At 35.2% G+C, this 18,959-nt stretch overlaps 4 protein-coding genes across 4 annotated transcripts; 1 reads left to right on the top strand and 3 right to left on the bottom strand.

Moving 5' to 3' along the window:
- The first annotated feature begins 201 nt into the window (after positions 1-201).
- On the top strand, positions 202-3,030 carry LOC143458812 (tRNA-splicing endonuclease subunit Sen2-like). The gene is made up of 4 exons (XM_076955686.1): positions 202-488; positions 972-1,297; positions 1,841-2,039; positions 2,146-3,030. The coding sequence occupies exons 1-4, from the start codon at positions 294-296 to the stop codon at positions 2,395-2,397; spliced, it is 972 nt and encodes a 323-aa protein (XP_076811801.1). The 5' UTR covers positions 202-293; the 3' UTR covers positions 2,398-3,030.
- Positions 2,518-4,338, bottom strand: LOC143458816 (large ribosomal subunit protein mL52-like). The gene is made up of 5 exons (XM_076955690.1): positions 4,161-4,338; positions 3,302-3,392; positions 3,133-3,209; positions 2,845-2,909; positions 2,518-2,776 (listed from the first exon to the last, which is right to left on the bottom strand). Exons 1-5 carry the CDS (start codon positions 4,180-4,182, stop codon positions 2,648-2,650), a joined length of 384 nt encoding a protein of 127 aa, XP_076811805.1. The 5' UTR covers positions 4,183-4,338; the 3' UTR covers positions 2,518-2,647.
- Positions 4,257-12,728, bottom strand: LOC143458813 (cytochrome c oxidase assembly factor 7B-like). Its single transcript, XM_076955687.1, has 2 exons — positions 9,476-12,728; positions 4,257-9,187 (listed from the first exon to the last, which is right to left on the bottom strand). Exon 2 carries the CDS (start codon positions 5,782-5,784, stop codon positions 5,026-5,028), a length of 759 nt encoding a protein of 252 aa, XP_076811802.1. The 5' UTR covers positions 5,785-9,187; positions 9,476-12,728; the 3' UTR covers positions 4,257-5,025.
- A 1,355-nt stretch (positions 12,729-14,083) lies between these two features.
- Positions 14,084-18,444, bottom strand: LOC143458811 (mitoferrin-1-like). The gene is made up of 4 exons (XM_076955684.1): positions 17,393-18,444; positions 16,498-16,723; positions 16,188-16,244; positions 14,084-15,967 (listed from the first exon to the last, which is right to left on the bottom strand). Exons 1-4 carry the CDS (start codon positions 17,561-17,563, stop codon positions 15,390-15,392), a joined length of 1,032 nt encoding a protein of 343 aa, XP_076811799.1. The 5' UTR covers positions 17,564-18,444; the 3' UTR covers positions 14,084-15,389.
- Positions 18,445-18,959: the final 515 nt, after the last annotated feature.

Raw genomic sequence — 18,959 nt, 5'->3', positions numbered from 1 at the left:
TTTAAAAACAGAAGCTACTGTTAAATTAAGATTTTCTGAAAGTTGTTCCTAACATTGCGGAAGTTTTTAATTTTTTTTAATAAGTTTTTTTTGGTATTATTTTATTAATTTGTTGTTTAAATTTCAGTAGAAAACACGTTTGTTTATAAATTTTTTATATGATTTCCACTAAAGGGTTAATTCACTCATGCATATCGGAAGTATTGGAAAGCATCACTCACGTGTAAGTTGTAAACAAATACTTCCCATGTTAATTCCAATGTTGTTGAATTATTTACAATAAGTTTGATGAAATGGCCACTTTCAAACCGCCTCAAAAGAAAAAACATCGAGGAAAAGAGACCATTTCCTCCCCATTTCCCATTCCTATAGCCAGCATTACAGAAGAGCTACCATCACCTGCATCATTGTCCTATTATAATGGCATTCTCAAGGGGAATCACATCGTTGTGGAAAAGTATGGAGACGCTAAAAGTATAAACTCACAGGTTTGTGTTTTGTGTTAAAAAGCAACTGTGTTAAGTTACATGAAATATCGTTGTTACACTCACATATAACAAGAAACAAATATACGATCATATTAAGAGTAAAACTATTGGTATGAAAATCATTGTCATTTCCTTGCATACCAACATTTCGGTTCTGTCATTTTATACTATTGTTAGCGTGAGCATGCTGTATGATAACTCAGCAATAATTAGTAGGTAGGTAAACAAAATATGCAATATAGGTAGTTATGTTTAGGCTGCCGCTATTTCATCGAAAAATATCTTTTCTTGTTAACCTAACCTAAATGTATCTTCTAAACTAAATTTAACTCTAATAAAACCTTAAATAGCTAAACTCAACTTTTTTCTATCCTGACCTATCAGCCTATCTTTAACAACAGGCTGTGTGACCTACATACGTTGAAATAATCACTTCGAATTTTTTATTTTCAAATTGTTTTACAGTTTTATACATTTCTTCAGGGTTATTTTGGAAAATTTGTTGAACCACATGAAAGCTCGCAAGATGTTGCAGAGTTTCAAGGTCAACAAAGTGAAGTTGCTAGTTGTTCAACTGTTATGAAATTTGTAACCACACCAGAGCAACAAGATCAAGAAAATCAAGACAAAGAAACTATTGACAAAACCTGTGATATTAAGCTGAACTCTGACAAAATTGAATCAGATTTAAAGCTGCAGCTATATCAAAATCCTATTCTTTATTTAAGCTGTGAAGAAAGTTTCTTTTTATCATTTGCACTCGGCTGTTTGTTTATAAAAGATGGTGACGAAAACATGGATATATTACGGTACATCACACAACATGTATGGCTATCACTTCTCATTTTGCATGCTTCTCTCCCTTGCAGCTTTGTGTGATCATTTCATCAGAAATGTTATTGGTGATGCAGTAAATCCGTCTTAATAGAGCAAACCTTTTATTAAAACAGTTTTCGGTGATACAGGATGAAAGATTCTTTACCTCTTACAAACTCACCGCTTATCAAAGCAGCTGGACATGTGGCAACACAAGTTGAGCTCAATGAGTGGTTTATGCTGTCAAAGCATGATTATTATTCATCACATAACCAAATGTGATGAACAATCAGAAACTGGCCAGTTCTTACCTAAACAGTAAATGAGAATAAAACGCCCTAATATTGAAACTCGTGTAACTTTTGTTATGTTTAGCCACTGTTGTTGTGGATAAGACTCTCATCATTTAATAGAGAAATCGTGTATTAGAGCAGGTTTTTTCATTCCCGAGTGTGCTCTATTAAGCGACATTTACTGTATTTAAATTTGGTTAAATACTGTTTCTTAAATTGATATTTATTTCACAATATTCTTAGGCAATGGAAAGCTTTTTGTGAGTTGAATGTACGGTTTCCTGTTACTTATGCTGTTTATCACCACTTCCGCAGCAAGGGTTGGGTTCCTAAGGATGGCATTCGATATGGTGCTGACTTAATATTATACAAAAAAGGGCCACCATTTTACCATGCAAGCTATGTTGTCGTTATACAAACAGTAAATTCCCAAACATTGCAGGTAAATTGGTATTTGAGCATAGAATCCAAGACTTTCTAATTGATGTGACTTTGATATGATGAACTGTATTTAGATTTAGTGTTTTACTTTTTTGTTTTGTTTGTAGGCACATGCCTTTAATGGTGCAGAAGAAAGAAAATTTACATGGGCCAGTTTGTCCGGTCTCCTGCGTCTTGCAACAACTGTTTCAAAAGAAGTGATGTTTTGTTATGTTCTTGTGCCCAAGGACCTAAGCCAGGAAGAACTCCGATCTCCACAATGCATCAGAAGATTTCAAATCCATGAAAAGATTTCTTCTCGGTGGGTTTCTTCCAAGGAGCGTGAAAGAGAGCTCTTAGACATTGACTGTGACTTCTGACGATAGTGATGAGCCCATGGCCCTGCATTCACTTATTTATTTTTGTCAAGTTAAGTAGTACTTTATAGTACATGATTTTATTCCTTTTTTCTGCAATCTTTTCACCATTTATCAATTCCATTTGCCATGTAATAAAAATTTTAATTTTTTAAATTGTACACAAAATGGTGACACCATCCTCTATGTCAAAAGACCAACATCAAATCATAAGAACATTGCTATTGTTTGAATGGCTTGTTTGAAACCCTTTTTACTTTTCACTCCTTTCCTTAAAGCGGTTTTCTTTGTACATTCCAACATGTTTTACAAATAGTCTTTTTCTTGATGACACTTTGTTTGTTGCCCTGTTTATGTCACTATTAAGTTCAATGATGCGTCTCTGTGAAAGTAAACAGACTTTTGGTCAAACACAGGCTGCATTAATCAAGATGTGGAATATGTACTCACACAAATCTGTTTCTGAATTTCCCTTCTTGCTGTGGCTCTCACACCAGGTGGTGCCGGTCTTCCATCTAAAAGCAACTAAGGTTATTTGCAAAGAAATCAGTGAATTACAACATGGTAGAGAGGAAGATGCTTCCGTTTTTAATTATTTTGAAGAGCCGAAAATAAAATGAAAGTTTTTAGCGTTAAGTAGTCATAAGATTTTTCCTGCGAGTATTTCTTAGTGTTATTTATCGCATCTATATTATACTGCATAGGCTACAGCCTACACAACAATCGTTTTCACATTACCTGCATAAGACCAATCTGGTGTATCTACCATTGGACCATAACCTTTGTTTAGCCCACGTTCTTTTTTCAGATCACCCCTAAAAACAGCTCAGTTCAGTTGGTCAAAGATAAACAAGCGTTTAATTAGGAATAAGTTAATGTTAAGCTTATACAACAGGTCATAACAAACTTCTTTAGTCTTCCAAAACATAGTTGTGTGGTTGATATCGTTCGACATATCACTGGCAGGTTTTGTTGAAAAAGACATCTACTGCAATGCTCTGCAAATAAAATATGTCTGTTGTATACAGATTAGGTCAAGTTAGGGTAGTGCTTTTCAACCCCTAGGTTTTTATCCGAAATGGGGTGGTCATTGTGGTGAAATACTGCTCCAAGATATGTAAGTTTTCTTTGATATAAGTTAGAATTGGGTTAAGATGTGTAAGAAAAGAATAAAAAAGTGTCTGTGTCTGCTAAGTGTCTAAGTTTCTGTGCTCATAATGTATCAATGTATGTAATCCACATTTGTCATGCATTTTCTCTCGTTCCATATTTTTTGTGATGCTTAATTTAGAATTTCTGCATATAAAGTAAATAACGTTCTTAATTTTTTTGGAAGCTTGTGCTTAAGTTAAAGCCTGGAAAATTGAGAGTAATAATAACGCTGTCAGTGTCATGCCCGTGTGAAAAGCATTAATGATGCTTGCTGCAGTTCAGATGGTTCTGATCATATAAAAAATGTGCACAGACGAACTCTATTACCAAGACAAAAACAATGAAAAATAGTTGTTAAGTTCAAGTCATGATAAAACTTTCTCCTGTGCAGTGATAAATATTCTGTGAAAATAATCACATCAACCTACTATAATTACTAAACGCAGTTGTTATGGTGAGTTCACAAGTTGATTTATGCTTAAAAGTGGGTCATCAATTAAATCACTTACCATTTTTAAACATACTGATACAAATAACCAACTACAATTAGCAAATCCATTAACATATCATTGATAATTAGAATACCTTAAATACTATTTTTCTAAATAATTTACCTGCAAATACTACCAATGCCATAGTGTAAGAGAGAAAATTTGCCCTTTGAAAAGGAAATAATTTTCATTGCATTATCAGTCTTAGTTTCAAAATGATCTACAAAATACACGATTTTAAACATTAACAAGTTCCATTGCCTTCACCAACACAAATGGGATAAATCCTAACTTCTATGCTCGCATCCGGAAAATATATACATACAGGGTGCGGCAGAAAAACCTACCACATTTCAAATTGTTACTGTACCAAAGCTGTAGCAGTCTGACAGGAGGTTGAATTGAAATTTTGCAGCAAAGGACTTACCATTTGTGTTTGAGGTTTTAGTTTTTATAAGTAAATAATGTTTTGTGCAAATTTTTTAAATTTTGTATCCGTATGTAAAATGGCCTGGACTGGCAAACACCGTGGATTTATTGTGGAAGATTTCGTTAGAAATGAGGAATCTGTGACTCGAACGCTAAGAAATTTTAAGACTCATTTCAAACTAAACCGTAACGATCCTGGTCCCAATCGAAAATCTGTAATGCTAATGGTAAAAAATTTCAGAGCTACGGGTTCAGCACTAAAGCGAAAGCCACCTGGAAGGCCTCGAGGGGCGCCAGGATGTAATCTTTAAAACATAAATACATCAAATGGTAACCTTTTCACTTTGAGATGAGACTATAAATGTTTTGATTGCTTATAAATTTTGTCTCTTTTTCCTAGTTTGAAATGTGGTAGGTTTTTCTGCCGCACCCTGTATTTAAAACATCAGTCTTATTTTAATTAAGTAAAGCGTAAATTGTTATAAAAAATACCATAAAATGTGTCACATGTGCCATAAATCAATTACAATTAAATGATGGTACAATAATTTGCTAGGCGTTATTCATCACCAAAACGTATTGATAAAGCTCCCGAAGTTAGTCTATCACGTTTTTCAGCAAACTCTTTTGCTTTTTCTGAACTTTTGTCAACACCATCTCCTCTTTTATGCATGATGCTCAAGTTGTGACAAGCTTTTGCTTCACCCAAATCACATGCCTTCTCAGCATAATGAGCTGCAAGTTTATAATCATGCTTAATAGAATCTAGTGCTGATTCTTCCATGTAGATCTGGCTTAACAAGTAGCACCCAAATTTGTCATTCAGCCCACATGCTCTCTCAAAAACTTTAATGACATGAGTGGATGCTGGGTTGTTGAGACTGTGAGCTTTATTAATTTCCAAGTAATTCAATAACGGCTGACGTTTTTCCTCCGCTTGAGACAACATTAAGCCAACACTGGTGCAAGAGGCAGCAATGCGGTCATTTTTCCCTTGATCTGTGTAGTTCTTTTGCTGGCAGCCTGTGTAGAAGCATTTAAATGCCTCCAGTTGGCTTTTAACCAATTTTCCTTTACCTAAACTGTGGTATTGCCCTGCTTTGAAACAGCAAGATGCATTTTGAAATGTATCACAACAGTCTTTGAATACGGTAGCTGCCTGAGGAAAATCTTTCCTAATTGTGTCCAGAAATTCGCCAAGTCTATAACAGCTGTCTTCTTGCTTCTCTTTGTGGCAACCAAACATAAATTCCACTTCTGTGTTTTTCAGATATTCTTTTACTTCATCCTCATTCCTGAAATCAACCAATCCAGCCATGCTGGATAGTCTATTATACACTTTATATTTTATAATGACTAAATAGGATACAACCAAAGACTTGGGTAACGAGATTTAGTTATAAAAACAGAAATTGTACTTAATATAACATAATTAAAATATTGGTATTGTGAAGTTCAATTTCAATGTTTCAAACATAATTTCCAAAAATATACCTTATTCATATATATATTCTTCTTACTACAAATGAGAATACAGTGCATAGCAGGCTTGGGGTGAATACAGCAAGAAAGTATTTGAATGTGAATACTTCCACTTATCGCGAATACAAATACATTCTTCTAAAATGAATTTGATTACTAGGGATGTGCCGCAAGGACGATTATTTGGGTTCGTGCAAATCCAAATATCTTGAAGGTCGACCCGATTGAATCCCGAATCTATTCGTGTCAGCACCAAATGATAAAATTCTAACAAAAAGTTGCCAAATCTTGCTTGTATCATGACGTAATCACAAAAAAATGAATGATTAAATGGCGATTTGAAAAGCAAAATCCTAAAATAAATGATTTCCGGTAGGAAATGTGGACTCTAGTTTAGCTTAGCCAAGAAAATAGATCATTATTCCATACTAAAGTGGATAAATTTTTATGTAGTATAATATCCGAATTTTCCATTGTTAGTATTCGTGTTTGCCCGAATTTCCCACAGCGGAAATATTCGGCGAATCTATTCGGTTTGGGTTTGTGTTGGCCCATCTCTAATGAATACTCACCAACTGCATTCATGAATACATTGGGTATATATAAATCAATTTTAGAATTTCACAGTAATGCTCAATAACAATAGAATCTTAAAAAACTAATAGACTCACATAGCCTATAGCAGATGCGTATATTAGGGATAACATTTCTAGTCCCTCTGAGAAATAACAAGATTAAGTACCTCGGGTTCTCATTATTTCACGGAAAAAATCGTCCGAAGCGATGTTTTTACAGTTTCTTGTTAACCTTACTTCAATGTTATAACATGGTAACCTAAACCTAAGCCAAATCCATCTTCAACTGAACCCTAAATAGCTAAAATCAACTTTTTTCACATCCATTCCTTAACCTAACTACCAATCTTTAAAAGCGGGTTACTTGACCTACTTAAGGTGAAATAATCACTTCCACCATGACGTGCTCAATTATTACAGACCCATTATTTTTGCAAATAAATCGACTGTTGACATTTAATAATACCGTTAATATAAAAATGGACTTTCTAAAAGCATAATTCACTAAAAGCAAGTAAAGTGAATGCAAAAGTTATTTTACTCTTGCATCAACTTGCCCATAGACAATCTTTTGATTGTCACAATCAATTTTTATTTGGTAGAGCAAAGCTTTTGTTTTTCGCACTGCGCTTAATTTGTTGCTCCAAGTTCTAGGACAGAAAAGAATGTACTTTTTCATGAAACAAAAATTTTCACAACTTCTTTCATCGTTTGATGAAAAAATTTCCAAATAGCTTCCTCTTTCGAAAGTTTCTGCGTACGAAAAAAGTATTGCTGTAAAGATCTCTTGTTCTAGACTGATAGATGTACACAGTTGGTACTTTGTAGAACAAATTGCACATGCCATTACTTTGCATTCAAACAGCAACATCTATCAACGATTTTTAATGAAAGGCAAAAGAAAGTAAGATTTTTTACATGAAACCTCAGGGTCAAAACCTGGTTGCAGGGCCAAAACGAAATGGGTCTTAGGGGAGCTCTGCGTCTACTAGAAAAAAAAACAGATTTTTCTCATTCTCTTTTTTATCCTTTAGGTTCTACTAAATCAATAGACCTTATTGTACAGCTTTATGTGCTATCACCTTATCATATCCTAGCTGGGCATAAGCTTAGTAGAACCATAACAGCTTAACTTTAACAATGGGATGATTGTGTTTTAATCTACATTGTGTTGCAATAAATATGAAAACATCTAGACAACATCAAAAATTGTGTAAAGGCTAGCTCGGTAGCCTGGGCTCGACCAATCGAAGAATCATTGCCGTGTTCAAGTCATGCAAATACTTTCCTCAGCCCGAAGATAAAAATTATTATCATACCATACCGTGACTTGACTTAAGTCAAGCGTTCTAAATGGCTTGAGTCAAAGTCCAAAATGACTCGAATCAAGTTATAAAAGCTCGTGATAGGAAAAAATTTCCCAAAGCGCCAATTCTTTTCGTGTACATACCGCCCTGATAGGTATCACAGCATTACGACATGAACAATCATAAAACAAACAAAAAACGTGCAACAATCGGAACCTGCACAAAGGCTAGTTCGATAACCAGTAACCAGAGCGCGAGCGATGCGAAATCATCGCCGCGTTTTAGTCATGCAAATACTTTCCTCAGTCCGAAGATAAAGATTATCATACTAGTAGTAGTAGGCCTATGTACCATAACGCAAGCAAAATTGTGGTACCAACCGAAAACGCACGTTTACAATTACATAACTTATGAATCAATGGTACCCACAGTCGGTACTTAGGGAATTCCCGTTTTTTAGAAATGGTTTCTTATCATGAAATCATAACCTAAAACCACTCGGAAGGGGTAAAATCATTGAATCACTAAAATTTGATAATGATTTGTCGTCGCTTGAGTTAGTTTTTGTCCAGACTTCCATTGACACAAGGTTGGTTGATAACATAAGGTTGGGACAAAACTCGTCTTAATAACATTAATTTTTACATAAATTTGAATTTGTTTGTGTTGAAGTAGTGGTAGGAGTTGGCTTAGTATTTTTTGATTCCTCACCGCATGGAATTGGAACTGTGTCACCAGACACAAGGACCACAGAATATGTGCGACTGTCATTATTACCTTACCCAATAGCGCGATTGGGTCGAACAAAGGTTCACTTTATTGCAGGCACGGCGCTCTAAACGTTCCGCACCCAGTCAACTTTAAATTTCATACTGTATATTTAAATTTCAAACTGACTGAAATGTCCTGGATTTAATCGTTAGTTGGTTGGGTTGTCCTGAGTTGAATTTGCAGCAAAAGTGGCCCCTCGCCTGCTACAAATAGTTACAATCAAAGAGATGTGACCAGCTAAAACCTCTCAGGTTGTAAACAGTTGTGCGTTTATATTATAAAGTATTCTGTGAAAGTAACTTATTATTTGTGGAACCAATTATAGATGTAGCGACAGGCGGGGCCCTAGGCTATCTCCTCCCCTTGTGAGGAGGAGGCGTCACCAGCAGTGTTGACTCTGTCGATCCCTCACGAGCTGAATCAACTATTACGGGAGAGTCTTTGAGGACCGCTAACATGTTTCGGTGATCAGCGTCAGGAGTGAATGAGAAAGATACAGGAACAGCAGACGATTGTGTCCATTTATCAGCATCAGGCTGCGTGTGCATTTCAACTTAGGGTCACCAGATGAGGTCCTCGCCTGCCGCTAGCAAGTTACAACGAAAAAGATGCAGTCAACTCATACTTCAAAAGTTGTAAGCAGTTTTGCGTTTATGAAGTGTTCTGTAGAAGTAACTTATCTTTTGTGGTACCAATTACTATAGCTGTAGCGACAAGCGGGCACTATAAGTTGAACGATAATCAGTCTGTGACATCAACGATATAAAGAATATACGATACGATACTCTTTATATCGTTGGTTAGTAAATAAAAAAAAACATAACGATAATAATAAAAAATTATGTAATTCCAGCAGTTGTGTTTTACTACTTACATGGCATCAACTACTTAAACGTGTCGATAGTTCCGTATCAAGCTTGTGCTGTTTATTTCTTTGTGACGTATTTTTTATTAGTCAATAAGTAGAACGCTAGCAAGGCTAGGCCATATATTATAATCTTATACGCCCTATTATTCATTCTGCTAAAACTCAGTCCAACCATTGTTGCTAATTTGCTGTTTCAAGGTAATATTGTACATCAATTTGTTTTATCAATGAAGAAACAATATCATCAAGTTATATCATTATCAACATTTGAACTTTTTACGTCGAGCAAATTAGACAGCTGTCAGCAACAATCGAGCAGAATTCAAATTTACATCAATTGTGTTAGCGGTCGGGCTTACACAAGCAGTCAAACATAAAAACACTTAAATTGCAGTGACCACTAAGCACTGTCTATTATTGTTATCAGGTGATAAGTTATGTTATCACTGATAACTAGGGCAACCAAAAGTCAATATGGTCAATTTTTTTTTACCTGCTCAGAATGCTATGAAACAAGCACAAAACAAATTTCAGCTTTGTACGACGTGTGGTATAGAAGTTATTAGGTCAGATAAAGTCAAAATGTTACGTTAGGTCAAAATACGGTCAAATTGTTTCTTTAGGTTTTTTTTTAGTTCAAAATCTATTAAACTTGTAATTTTGTAACCATTTTGTAATATTTTTCTTCCGTTTTTCTCTTTTCTTGTACCGCAAACAATTCCAATCCCGCAAATTTTACTTAGAACCAAAGCCACAAAGAGAGGGAAGGCTTTTCAGCACGTTTGGTGACGTCACGATGTGACGTCATTGCATTTGAAACTGCAAGTTGTCAATCTTAATACGCAGATACGAAAAAAAAGTCAACACTAGAAAAGCATTTTGTCATTTTTAAATGCAGTTTTAGATTAGAAAGTTGCTGTAGACAGTGTAGAGACTATCAGTATAGCGTTTTTCAAAATGAGGTCAAAATTTAAACTTTTTAGGTCAAAATAAGGTCAAAATGTAAACTTTTTAGGTCAAAATAAGGTCAAAATATATACTTTTTAGGTCAAAATGAGGTCAAAATTTGCAAATTTTAAGGTCAAAATTTATAATTTTTAGGTCAAAAAACTGGTTGCCCTACTGATAACTTACCAGCTTGGACAATTAGACTTTTTTGATGTTAAAAGTATTCACCACGTTTTGGGACTCATTAACATTTCCCCAAAACTCACCATAAACCGTGTGCTCTAATTCGTAACCTGATGTTGTGATCACTAGTTCAACTACAAGTACAACTATATACAAACATCACCAACCGTTACAAGTCCATTATATTTGGGAGTTCAGAAGTGCACCACCAAATGACGTCATAATTTCAGTAGCTGGGGTCTAGTATACAAATGCAAGCCTATCCTGTGATTGTGTACTTCTGCACTAGATCCATATTTGGCTTATAACTAGGGCCATTTTTATTTTGACCTAAAAAAATTTTTTTTTGACTTTATTTTTATCAAATTTTGACTTTATTTTGACCTAACGAAATTGCTTATTTGTAGAGGCCACAGTTCTTTCTCCAGTTACCCAAACATAATATTTTGTCGATTTCAGACCCAAACGTAATATTTTGTCGAAAAGTCAAGGTGTTATATTGATTATAAAAAGTGCGTCGTGTTCTTTGGCGATAGATTTAGGTAGGTTGTTTTATTTTGTCCTTGTGAAAAGGGCACTTTGCCTCGATTTTCTCCGCATGGTAAATTCTAATAAACAGCAAATTAAACAGGGAATGCTTGTTGTTGCTCCAATCCAGCTTGATGGTGTTTACTTTTCCTGTGGCCTTCAACAAAATACTTTTTATCGCACTTCACTATAACCTCGCAAAAATTGCACCTTAAATCACCCCCGGGAGTTGCATTAAATTCATCAGAAAAATCTCGACAAATCTGTCTAACTTTTGCTGAAGACGATTTAGCTTGCTTAGGCATTTTTGTATTACAGAATGTCAGTAGGCTATTCCTAAAATCCAAACTGTTGATCTTCGAAAAGACCACGTTTATGAAGAGGAAGTGTTTTGTAAGAGTTATTTAAATACGTAACAATGAATAAACAATGGACAATTTGCGATAAAAGTTACTGCTGATCCAAGTGGGCATTGTGACTTATTTCCTGCTTTTATGGGTTAATATGGTTTAATTGTGTCGCAGTTCCTGATTTACAATGCTTCCACGAGGATTTTTACAAGAATTACTCTCAAGAAACACAAAAACTTTGTAAAAAGCCATATTTTGACAAATTTTGACTTTATTGAAAATTTTGACTTTATTGTAAATTTTGACTTTATTTTGACCTATAAACTTCTTAGAAACAATCCCCTAGGTGCTGAAAACAACTTTATTCTTTGATTCGTGGTCAGACGAGGTCCTTAAAATTTTTTGACTTTATTGACTTTTGCGGGCCCTACTTATAACTACTGAGCGACGTATGTTTTTCTGGCGGGTTGGTATTATTGAGGCCTATAACTCGGTAGCTCTGTATAATGGCATGAGGCAGCGCGTTTCCACCGTTTAAGGATTTCCTACTTACTAAATGTTGTATTAGCCTAATCGTATAGCTTATATAATAATTTAACTTATGTAGTTTATGTTCGATTTACCGCACATTTGAGTTGTCAGAAATATATCCGTTATCTGTTAAAACTACAGTTTGTTTTGACCTGACATCCTACTTGCTGTTGGCTGATATGGCGAATGATCATGGTTTAAAACAATTTCATCAAAATCGTTTTATACTTATGTATGTTATTTTGGTAAAGATAAATCAAGCTATGAAACAAGCAGTGGATTGCATATAGAATTAAGATTTTAATGTTGTCCAGAACGTCCACGGTCCACTTGTTGAGATACTAAAACTGGAGCTTAGATACAATCACAAAGCCTGATTGCCCAGATCGGACGTTTATATTCACTTTCAAGAGTCATAGATCATATCCTATATAACTGTGTATTAATTTCTTTACAAATTCATATTTCCAAAGTATATAGGCCTAGCAGTGTTACACCCGAATTGTCATAAAGTCAACCTGGCTTGAAGTCAAAAGCGCACACCTAGAAACTAATAGCGTATATTGACATAAGTAAGTAGAATAATTTAATTGTTATTGACAATACCGCGTATAGCTTTGGGAGTCTGAATTGCGGGCGTTTCGGCTTAACTGAACAATCTTTTAACCAAGTAGGCTGAAATAGCTTACTTTTATATGCAGGCTTTAATACAGTGTTTCTCAAACTTTTTGCGATCGCGTACCACTCATTCGTTTTTTTTGCTACACTGCGTACCACCTGGCTCCTGAATGACTTATTTTACTCAAATGTACCGGTATTTATTAGTTATTACCGTTATTACTATACCATAACACCAATGAATAGCAAGAAAACACAATTTAATTTGATAGAAGCAACTGTTTCTTCTGCACAAGCTTGTCTATCCGGGGCAACACATTACTCACAGCACATCGAAAATCATGTTCAGCGGTACGCGGTACCACTTAAAAAGCTCTCGCGTACCACTAGTGGTACGCGTACCACAGTTTGAGAACCACTGCTTTAATGGAGCAGCAATGATATCCAACTCCTGATGGTAATTTTCTCATAAAGCGCTTTTTTCATTGCGTCGCATGACGCATGTATGAAGAGAAAGGGTAAGTTAAAAGAAAATTTGCGATGGGTTTGGTTGTTATTACATGGAATAAAAAAATAAATACACATGAGGTCAAATAATTTTGACAGCACTCCCGACTGAGCCTATACTGGTATTTTCTTTTTTGTGTGTGACGGCATTTATGTTACTGTACATCTGTATCGAATAATGGAATCATCTGTCATCTTATTCAAATCTGAAACGAAAATCACTTAATTTCATCTCATCACTTAATCTGCTATTTTAATTGTTTGCAGGTAAAACTATCAAAGATGGTGCCAAATGGTATTCACTATTGCTGAAGTTTTCAAAACTTCTTCCAATTCTTGTAACTCCACGAGTAAATATGACGTCATTTTACATGTGGTAAACCATCACACAATGAGTTAGGCACTAAAGCCCAAGGACAAATTACCTTCAATGACATTTGTAGAAACTGCCCTAGACACTACCAGTCTATGTAAACACATAACTTGAGGTTAATTATTAATTTCGGACATTAAATTGAAACGTGTTTTTGCTGGTCACCATGCCTGCGTTACGAGTGTCTTTAAAGAAGTCTCAAAAATACGGTATAATGACAATATGTAGAAGGAAAAATAAATAGCCTAGGGTATTGTCAACGACAGTTTTCGACCAAAAATGAATTTCGCGGGAAAATCCTCCAACTAAATTGACGTTATATCCTAAAATAAGCCAACGCGAAACACATCGATTTTACACATTAACGGAATCAAAATGTTCCTGGTACAGGCAGGTACCCATGCTTCGCTTTGCTAATCGAAACAGCTGCGCCTCGTTGTCTCTCAGACAATGCAAGAAATCCTATGCTGTAGTAAGGCACCGGATGTTGCATAACCGTGCATGTGTGCAAGCAACCGTACATTATTTCGTTCTCAGCTGCAAAATTCTGTCATACCTGAAAGAAATTACAGAAGATTTTACGCTAAATAACTTAAGAATTTATTGGAAACAGTTACGCGAAATTAAGCAAACGTTAAATTGAACACGTCGTTTACAATTAAGGGAAAGAAAGGAACATCGAACGAGATCAAAACCACACACATGTTTCAACGATGAAATTGCTTTTGTAAATATGGGAAGCAGATGTAGTGCAACATATATTTGTTTCATTATACGCTAAGTACGCAAAACGTTGTAATTAAATACAACATATACCGTGCATATTAAGTTAAACCGTATTGCTCAACTCAACCGGGTTTGCTCGAAATGTTTCTCGTATCAGCTAAAATAAAATGGAGGTATATTAAAAATACGGTTATACACACATTTGCTGACTGACAATGAAGCAACGCACAAACTAAGCAAGCATTATAAGACCTTGCATGTTATCACAAACCTAAAATTTGGCAAAAAATACAATATTTGAGTTTTACGTCAGTGAAAAATTATATCTACCACTACTGTACTTGTCACTGTTAACTTAGTCTTCTGTGTCAAAATGTGGAAATATTTCAACTACAGTTGGCTTACTTTTATAAATTGTAATCTTTGTCTTTAACATAGAACTTGCAAAACTAATCATAACACGGTTTAAATGAAATTCATATACCGAAAATAGAACAAAAGCACCTTGTAAAGAGGGTGATATTATCCATTAAGAAGAAAGCACAATTAAATCGCTAACAACAAAGCCCTTTGTTACATACTCTTAACACGGCACAGGAGAAGCTAAAAATGTTGCTATCAAGAAAACGATGTTCTTTGTAACACAGTAAAAGTCGACCACATGTACAACTGTATACGATCATAGTAAGTTGACGTCCCACGTTGGTGATTGGTTTATGCAGAAATAAAATTACCTTTAAAACTATTAAATCGTCATTCAGTAAGATGTGTTTGCGCTGCATAATTATGGGTTATGATAATGCAGGCATTGTTACACCACTGCGTACTCAGGCAGTGTCTGAACAATAAGTAGTCATATTATGGCATAGTTACTCATAACAGTTAATTGTAAAGTATCGTAAATAAAAAAGGTTATTCAATTACACACGCACCTAACGCAATTGAACTTATTCAGAATTAAAGCTTGTATGAAATTAAAGGCATGTTTAAACTCATGCTGTGTTCGATTTGAATCGGCATGCAAGAGTTTGATCGAAGCAATAAAGGATATAGATAGATATATTTCACGAAAATGTGATTGCAACACAAGCAGAAAGATCAGGCACGAACTCTATCCCTGTATTGCGATATATAGACAGATTCTGTATTGTAAGTACTATTCCAATTTTTCAGTTGCAGTTGGAAGAGTAGAAATTACATTTCCTGAACATGCTGGTGTTACCCAGGACTGGGTCTTCATTTTTTCACGGTCTTTCTTTTGCCCATACAAAACATGTTTAAAAAATTCATATACACCCCATGAAATTGCAGTAGAGGGCATTTGATAAAACACTCTGGCACTTACACCCCGAAAAAACGTTCTGATACCATCAGTCCGATAGACTAACATCAACGCCTCTTTAAGTCCACGTACTGTTGACTCTTTGTTATGTTGTTGTGTATTTAATAATGTCCGACATATATCCAAGGGATTGGTAACAAAAGCAGCGGTACCACCTGCGATTGCTCCACTCAGTATATGGCTGATCGGATTGTAGTCTCGAGTTGGGTTGAGTCGTTCTTGGGCTAGTTCGTACATTACGAAGTGAGTTGTCTGAAATGGCACATTCATTACAAATTGAGTTGGAAAACTTCGATAGAATGCTTTCAATCCTTCTTTTCGATAGGTGTTCACCATGCAGCTCCGACAAGAAGTGTACGTTGAACCATACATTTGCATTCGCTGTTTGATCACTGCAACAAAAAGTCACTGGTGAGATTGTAAAGAGTTATAGCATAAAATAACAATATAAAGAACTAGCATGTTTAATGGCATTGATGTCTGTCTTGAAAACTATGTTCTTTATTCTTCTTTGTATATTTATACATATATATATATATATATATATATATACATAATGCAATCTGTATTTGCAACATAGATTATTGGTCATGTACATAAACCAGAACATACCATCTGCAGGATTCATGACAACATCATGAAACAGAGTTGATGTGGCCCCAGCTAGGCCTAAAAAAGAGAAATAATCTTAAAATAATCTAGTTTCCTGCAATTTCAGTGATGGCAACATTACTGGACAAGTCTTTTATGCTGTGTTAAGCCTACATGTATTGCGTGTTGTAAAACAAGGAAGTATTCGAGTGATAAACTAAAATATAGCCGATGCCTTTCTTTCAATGTATTGTTAATCATGGCTAAAATGTAGTTATTTAAAACATAAATAACAAATGACATATAATTCTAATCTATTGCTTTCGTTTACCATTTGCAATACTCGAATTCTTCCACTTTTTGCCATTAATTTTTAATGTTAGATTGTGCTTGATTTTTTCATAACATGCAAAATACATGGCATGGGCAGGTCCAGCGCCAATAACCATTGCACTCATTCCTCGCAATAGTCGCCGAGCACCTTCTCTTTCCACAATCGTAACAAAGGCATCACGCAGTCCTCTATAATGCACCGTCTGAATACTCTGCATTTGTGTCTGTCGAAAAATGTTGATTGTATTAAACAAACCCAGAACACATTTATGATATATATTTGCAATATCTCAATTAACATTTAGTCTGCAGTATCATCCTGAGTTTGGCAATACAATGTGGTCAACATCAGCAACACTGCCAATTTACCAAGGCCTACGGCCAAATGCTCCATGGTAACTTTTAGTAACAATTTAGTCCACACTGAACATGGACGTATTAATGTGATTACTTACATTTATACCCCGGCAAAAATATATTTATCCAGTACTGGATTAGTTTAAGTGGTGTAGCCTACTCTGTTGGCAAGCGTCACCAGCTATCTTACTGAAAAGTGTCAGTTGGTTTCTTTGAGTATATCTAATTCTATTTTTCTCATTTGCATGCTGGACAACATAGTGCAGTTTCAATAAGAACATTATTTAACAACCATTTTTCAATATTTTGGGGGTCCTCAGATTGTCCACACTTTGGTTTTGTAAGATACCTTTCGTCTAAACTCTAAAACACTCTTTAAATGGGCATTAAGTTATAGATTACCACCTATCCTTTGCGAACTATTATAAAAGAGTAATTTTCAAACAGCTAGGCCTATGTAAAAACTTATTTCATATAATATTTCAGCAAACTGCCATAATAATCAACCAGTATACAATTAGTACTCCAATCTGTACCTTGACACAATCAATTGGATACATTGTGGCATGCTCCATAACACCTGCAGCGGCACCAGCCATCATATGCACCGATGCAGGCCATTCTGTTGGTAAAGCTTCATAATCATCTGTATTATCCATCACAGTTAATAAACTGTTAGAAAATGCAGCTTCTTGAGCGAATGACATCCAATTTAATAAAACATCAATCTTTCCAGTAGATCAGCAGTAATTCAAAAACATTATATATTTGATGAACTACATTCAGCACAACATAAAATTAGTGGAACTGAATACACTAGGTTGCCCATGGAGGAATATCATGTCGATAGTATTTGTTGCATCAGAACTGCTGTGCGTTTAGTATAAAACTTCAAAACTATGTTCACCTCTTTTACATTAAACCCGTGCTCTTCCCAATCTGTGAATTGTGATGCCATAATCACTTTGAAATGGTCATAAATTTCTGCACTAGGCCTAATGCTGTATCACAAAAACTACCACACCGAAACAACACTGCATCGCATCAATAGCCTAATCATAGGGCAACTATCTGCATGGCTTTAGTGATTTTGAAGTTGTTCTATAGATTACTGACGTTGGAAGATTTATTGTTTGTATAATACATGCTGATTTCATGCAGTTTCAAGTTGCATAGAATAGAAGAGTATATATTATATACCATATATGGTACATGGTATAATACGATATACGTTAAACAAAAATTAAACGCATGTCTGTAACACATCGTCTATACAGCAGGATGTCAAAATGTAACCCAATTGTTTTCATTAGACAAAACTAACTAAAATACCAAATAAAAAAACAAAAATCGTATATAACCGTACTTCATGACTTTGCATCAGAATTGCAGCCTAGGACACAGGTCTAGTTGATCTTCCCACCCCACAAATCTTACCGATTTTAATAATATGATAATCAATGTCTGAAAGCCTACGAGTACGGGCTAATTATATTACAGTATTAGGAATGTTGCTAGCATTGAAATATTCTTATATTTGCAGAAAGCTTTACAATTTCAATTGCTGCAAACTACAGCAATAACGCAACGCGAAACGAAGTAAACAACTTAGAGGTGAGCAATCTCTAACTCTAAATGGTGCTCGTTTTGTCGGTCAGGGTAGCACGTGACAAAGTCGGCCAAAACAGCAGATTCTAACGAACAAACCGATCACTTTGACCATAGTTAATAAACCAGTTAGTTACCCAAAACAATAATCAATTACACATTACTGTTCATATACTACTTATGATGCTACAATCTCATATATTACAACCTAGCAAAGTTAGCTTTCCCTCGAAACATCCTGCTTGTCTTCATATAATTAGACCAACTTGCCTCTGCAACGTACACCAAAGCTTTACATAACGCCGCGTTGATCTGACGTCACAATTTTGGCATAACGTCATAATGATTCAGCGGGAAAGTTGAGCATGGGTTCTGATAGTGGTGATGTTGTGAGATCGAAATTATATTACGTTATTGTTAATTTAAGCCAAGGAGTCGAAATAAGAGTTGCATAATTATCATGGACTGCGTTGATTAGTGTTAATTATAAAATGC

The sequence above is a fragment of the Clavelina lepadiformis genome, chromosome 5 (genome assembly GCF_947623445.1).
Source record: "Clavelina lepadiformis chromosome 5, kaClaLepa1.1, whole genome shotgun sequence".
NCBI lineage: Eukaryota > Metazoa > Chordata > Ascidiacea > Aplousobranchia > Clavelinidae > Clavelina > Clavelina lepadiformis.
This window is presented reverse-complemented; position numbering and strand designations above follow the sequence as displayed.

Excerpts from the sequence above, each read along its gene's own strand:
- LOC143458813 (XM_076955687.1), bottom strand. The coding sequence starts at position 5,784 with ATGGCTGGATTGGTTGATTTCAGGAATGAGGATGAAGTAAAAGAATAT.
- LOC143458811 (XM_076955684.1), bottom strand. The coding sequence starts at position 17,563 with ATGTCATTCGCTCAAGAAGCTGCATTTTCTAACAGTTTATTAACTGTG. Across the intron at positions 16,724-17,392 it reads ATCCAATTGATTGTGTCAAG|ACACAAATGCAGAGTATTCA; the intron begins GTACAGATTGGA and ends ATTTTTCGACAG. Across the intron at positions 16,245-16,497 it reads GAATTCGAGTATTGCAAATG|GCCTAGCTGGGGCCACATCA; the intron begins GTAAACGAAAGC and ends TCTCTTTTTTAG.
- LOC143458812 (XM_076955686.1), top strand. The coding sequence starts at position 294 with ATGGCCACTTTCAAACCGCCTCAAAAGAAAAAACATCGAGGAAAAGAG. Across the intron at positions 489-971 it reads CTAAAAGTATAAACTCACAG|GGTTATTTTGGAAAATTTGT; the intron begins GTTTGTGTTTTG and ends ACATTTCTTCAG. Across the intron at positions 1,298-1,840 it reads GAAAACATGGATATATTACG|GCAATGGAAAGCTTTTTGTG; the intron begins GTACATCACACA and ends CAATATTCTTAG.
- LOC143458816 (XM_076955690.1), bottom strand. The coding sequence starts at position 4,182 with ATGGCATTGGTAGTATTTGCAG. Across the intron at positions 2,910-3,132 it reads ACCAGATTGGTCTTATGCAG|ATGGAAGACCGGCACCACCT; the intron begins GTAATGTGAAAA and ends AGTTGCTTTTAG. Across the intron at positions 2,777-2,844 it reads AAATTCAGAAACAGATTTGT|AGACGCATCATTGAACTTAA; the intron begins GTGAGTACATAT and ends TTACTTTCACAG.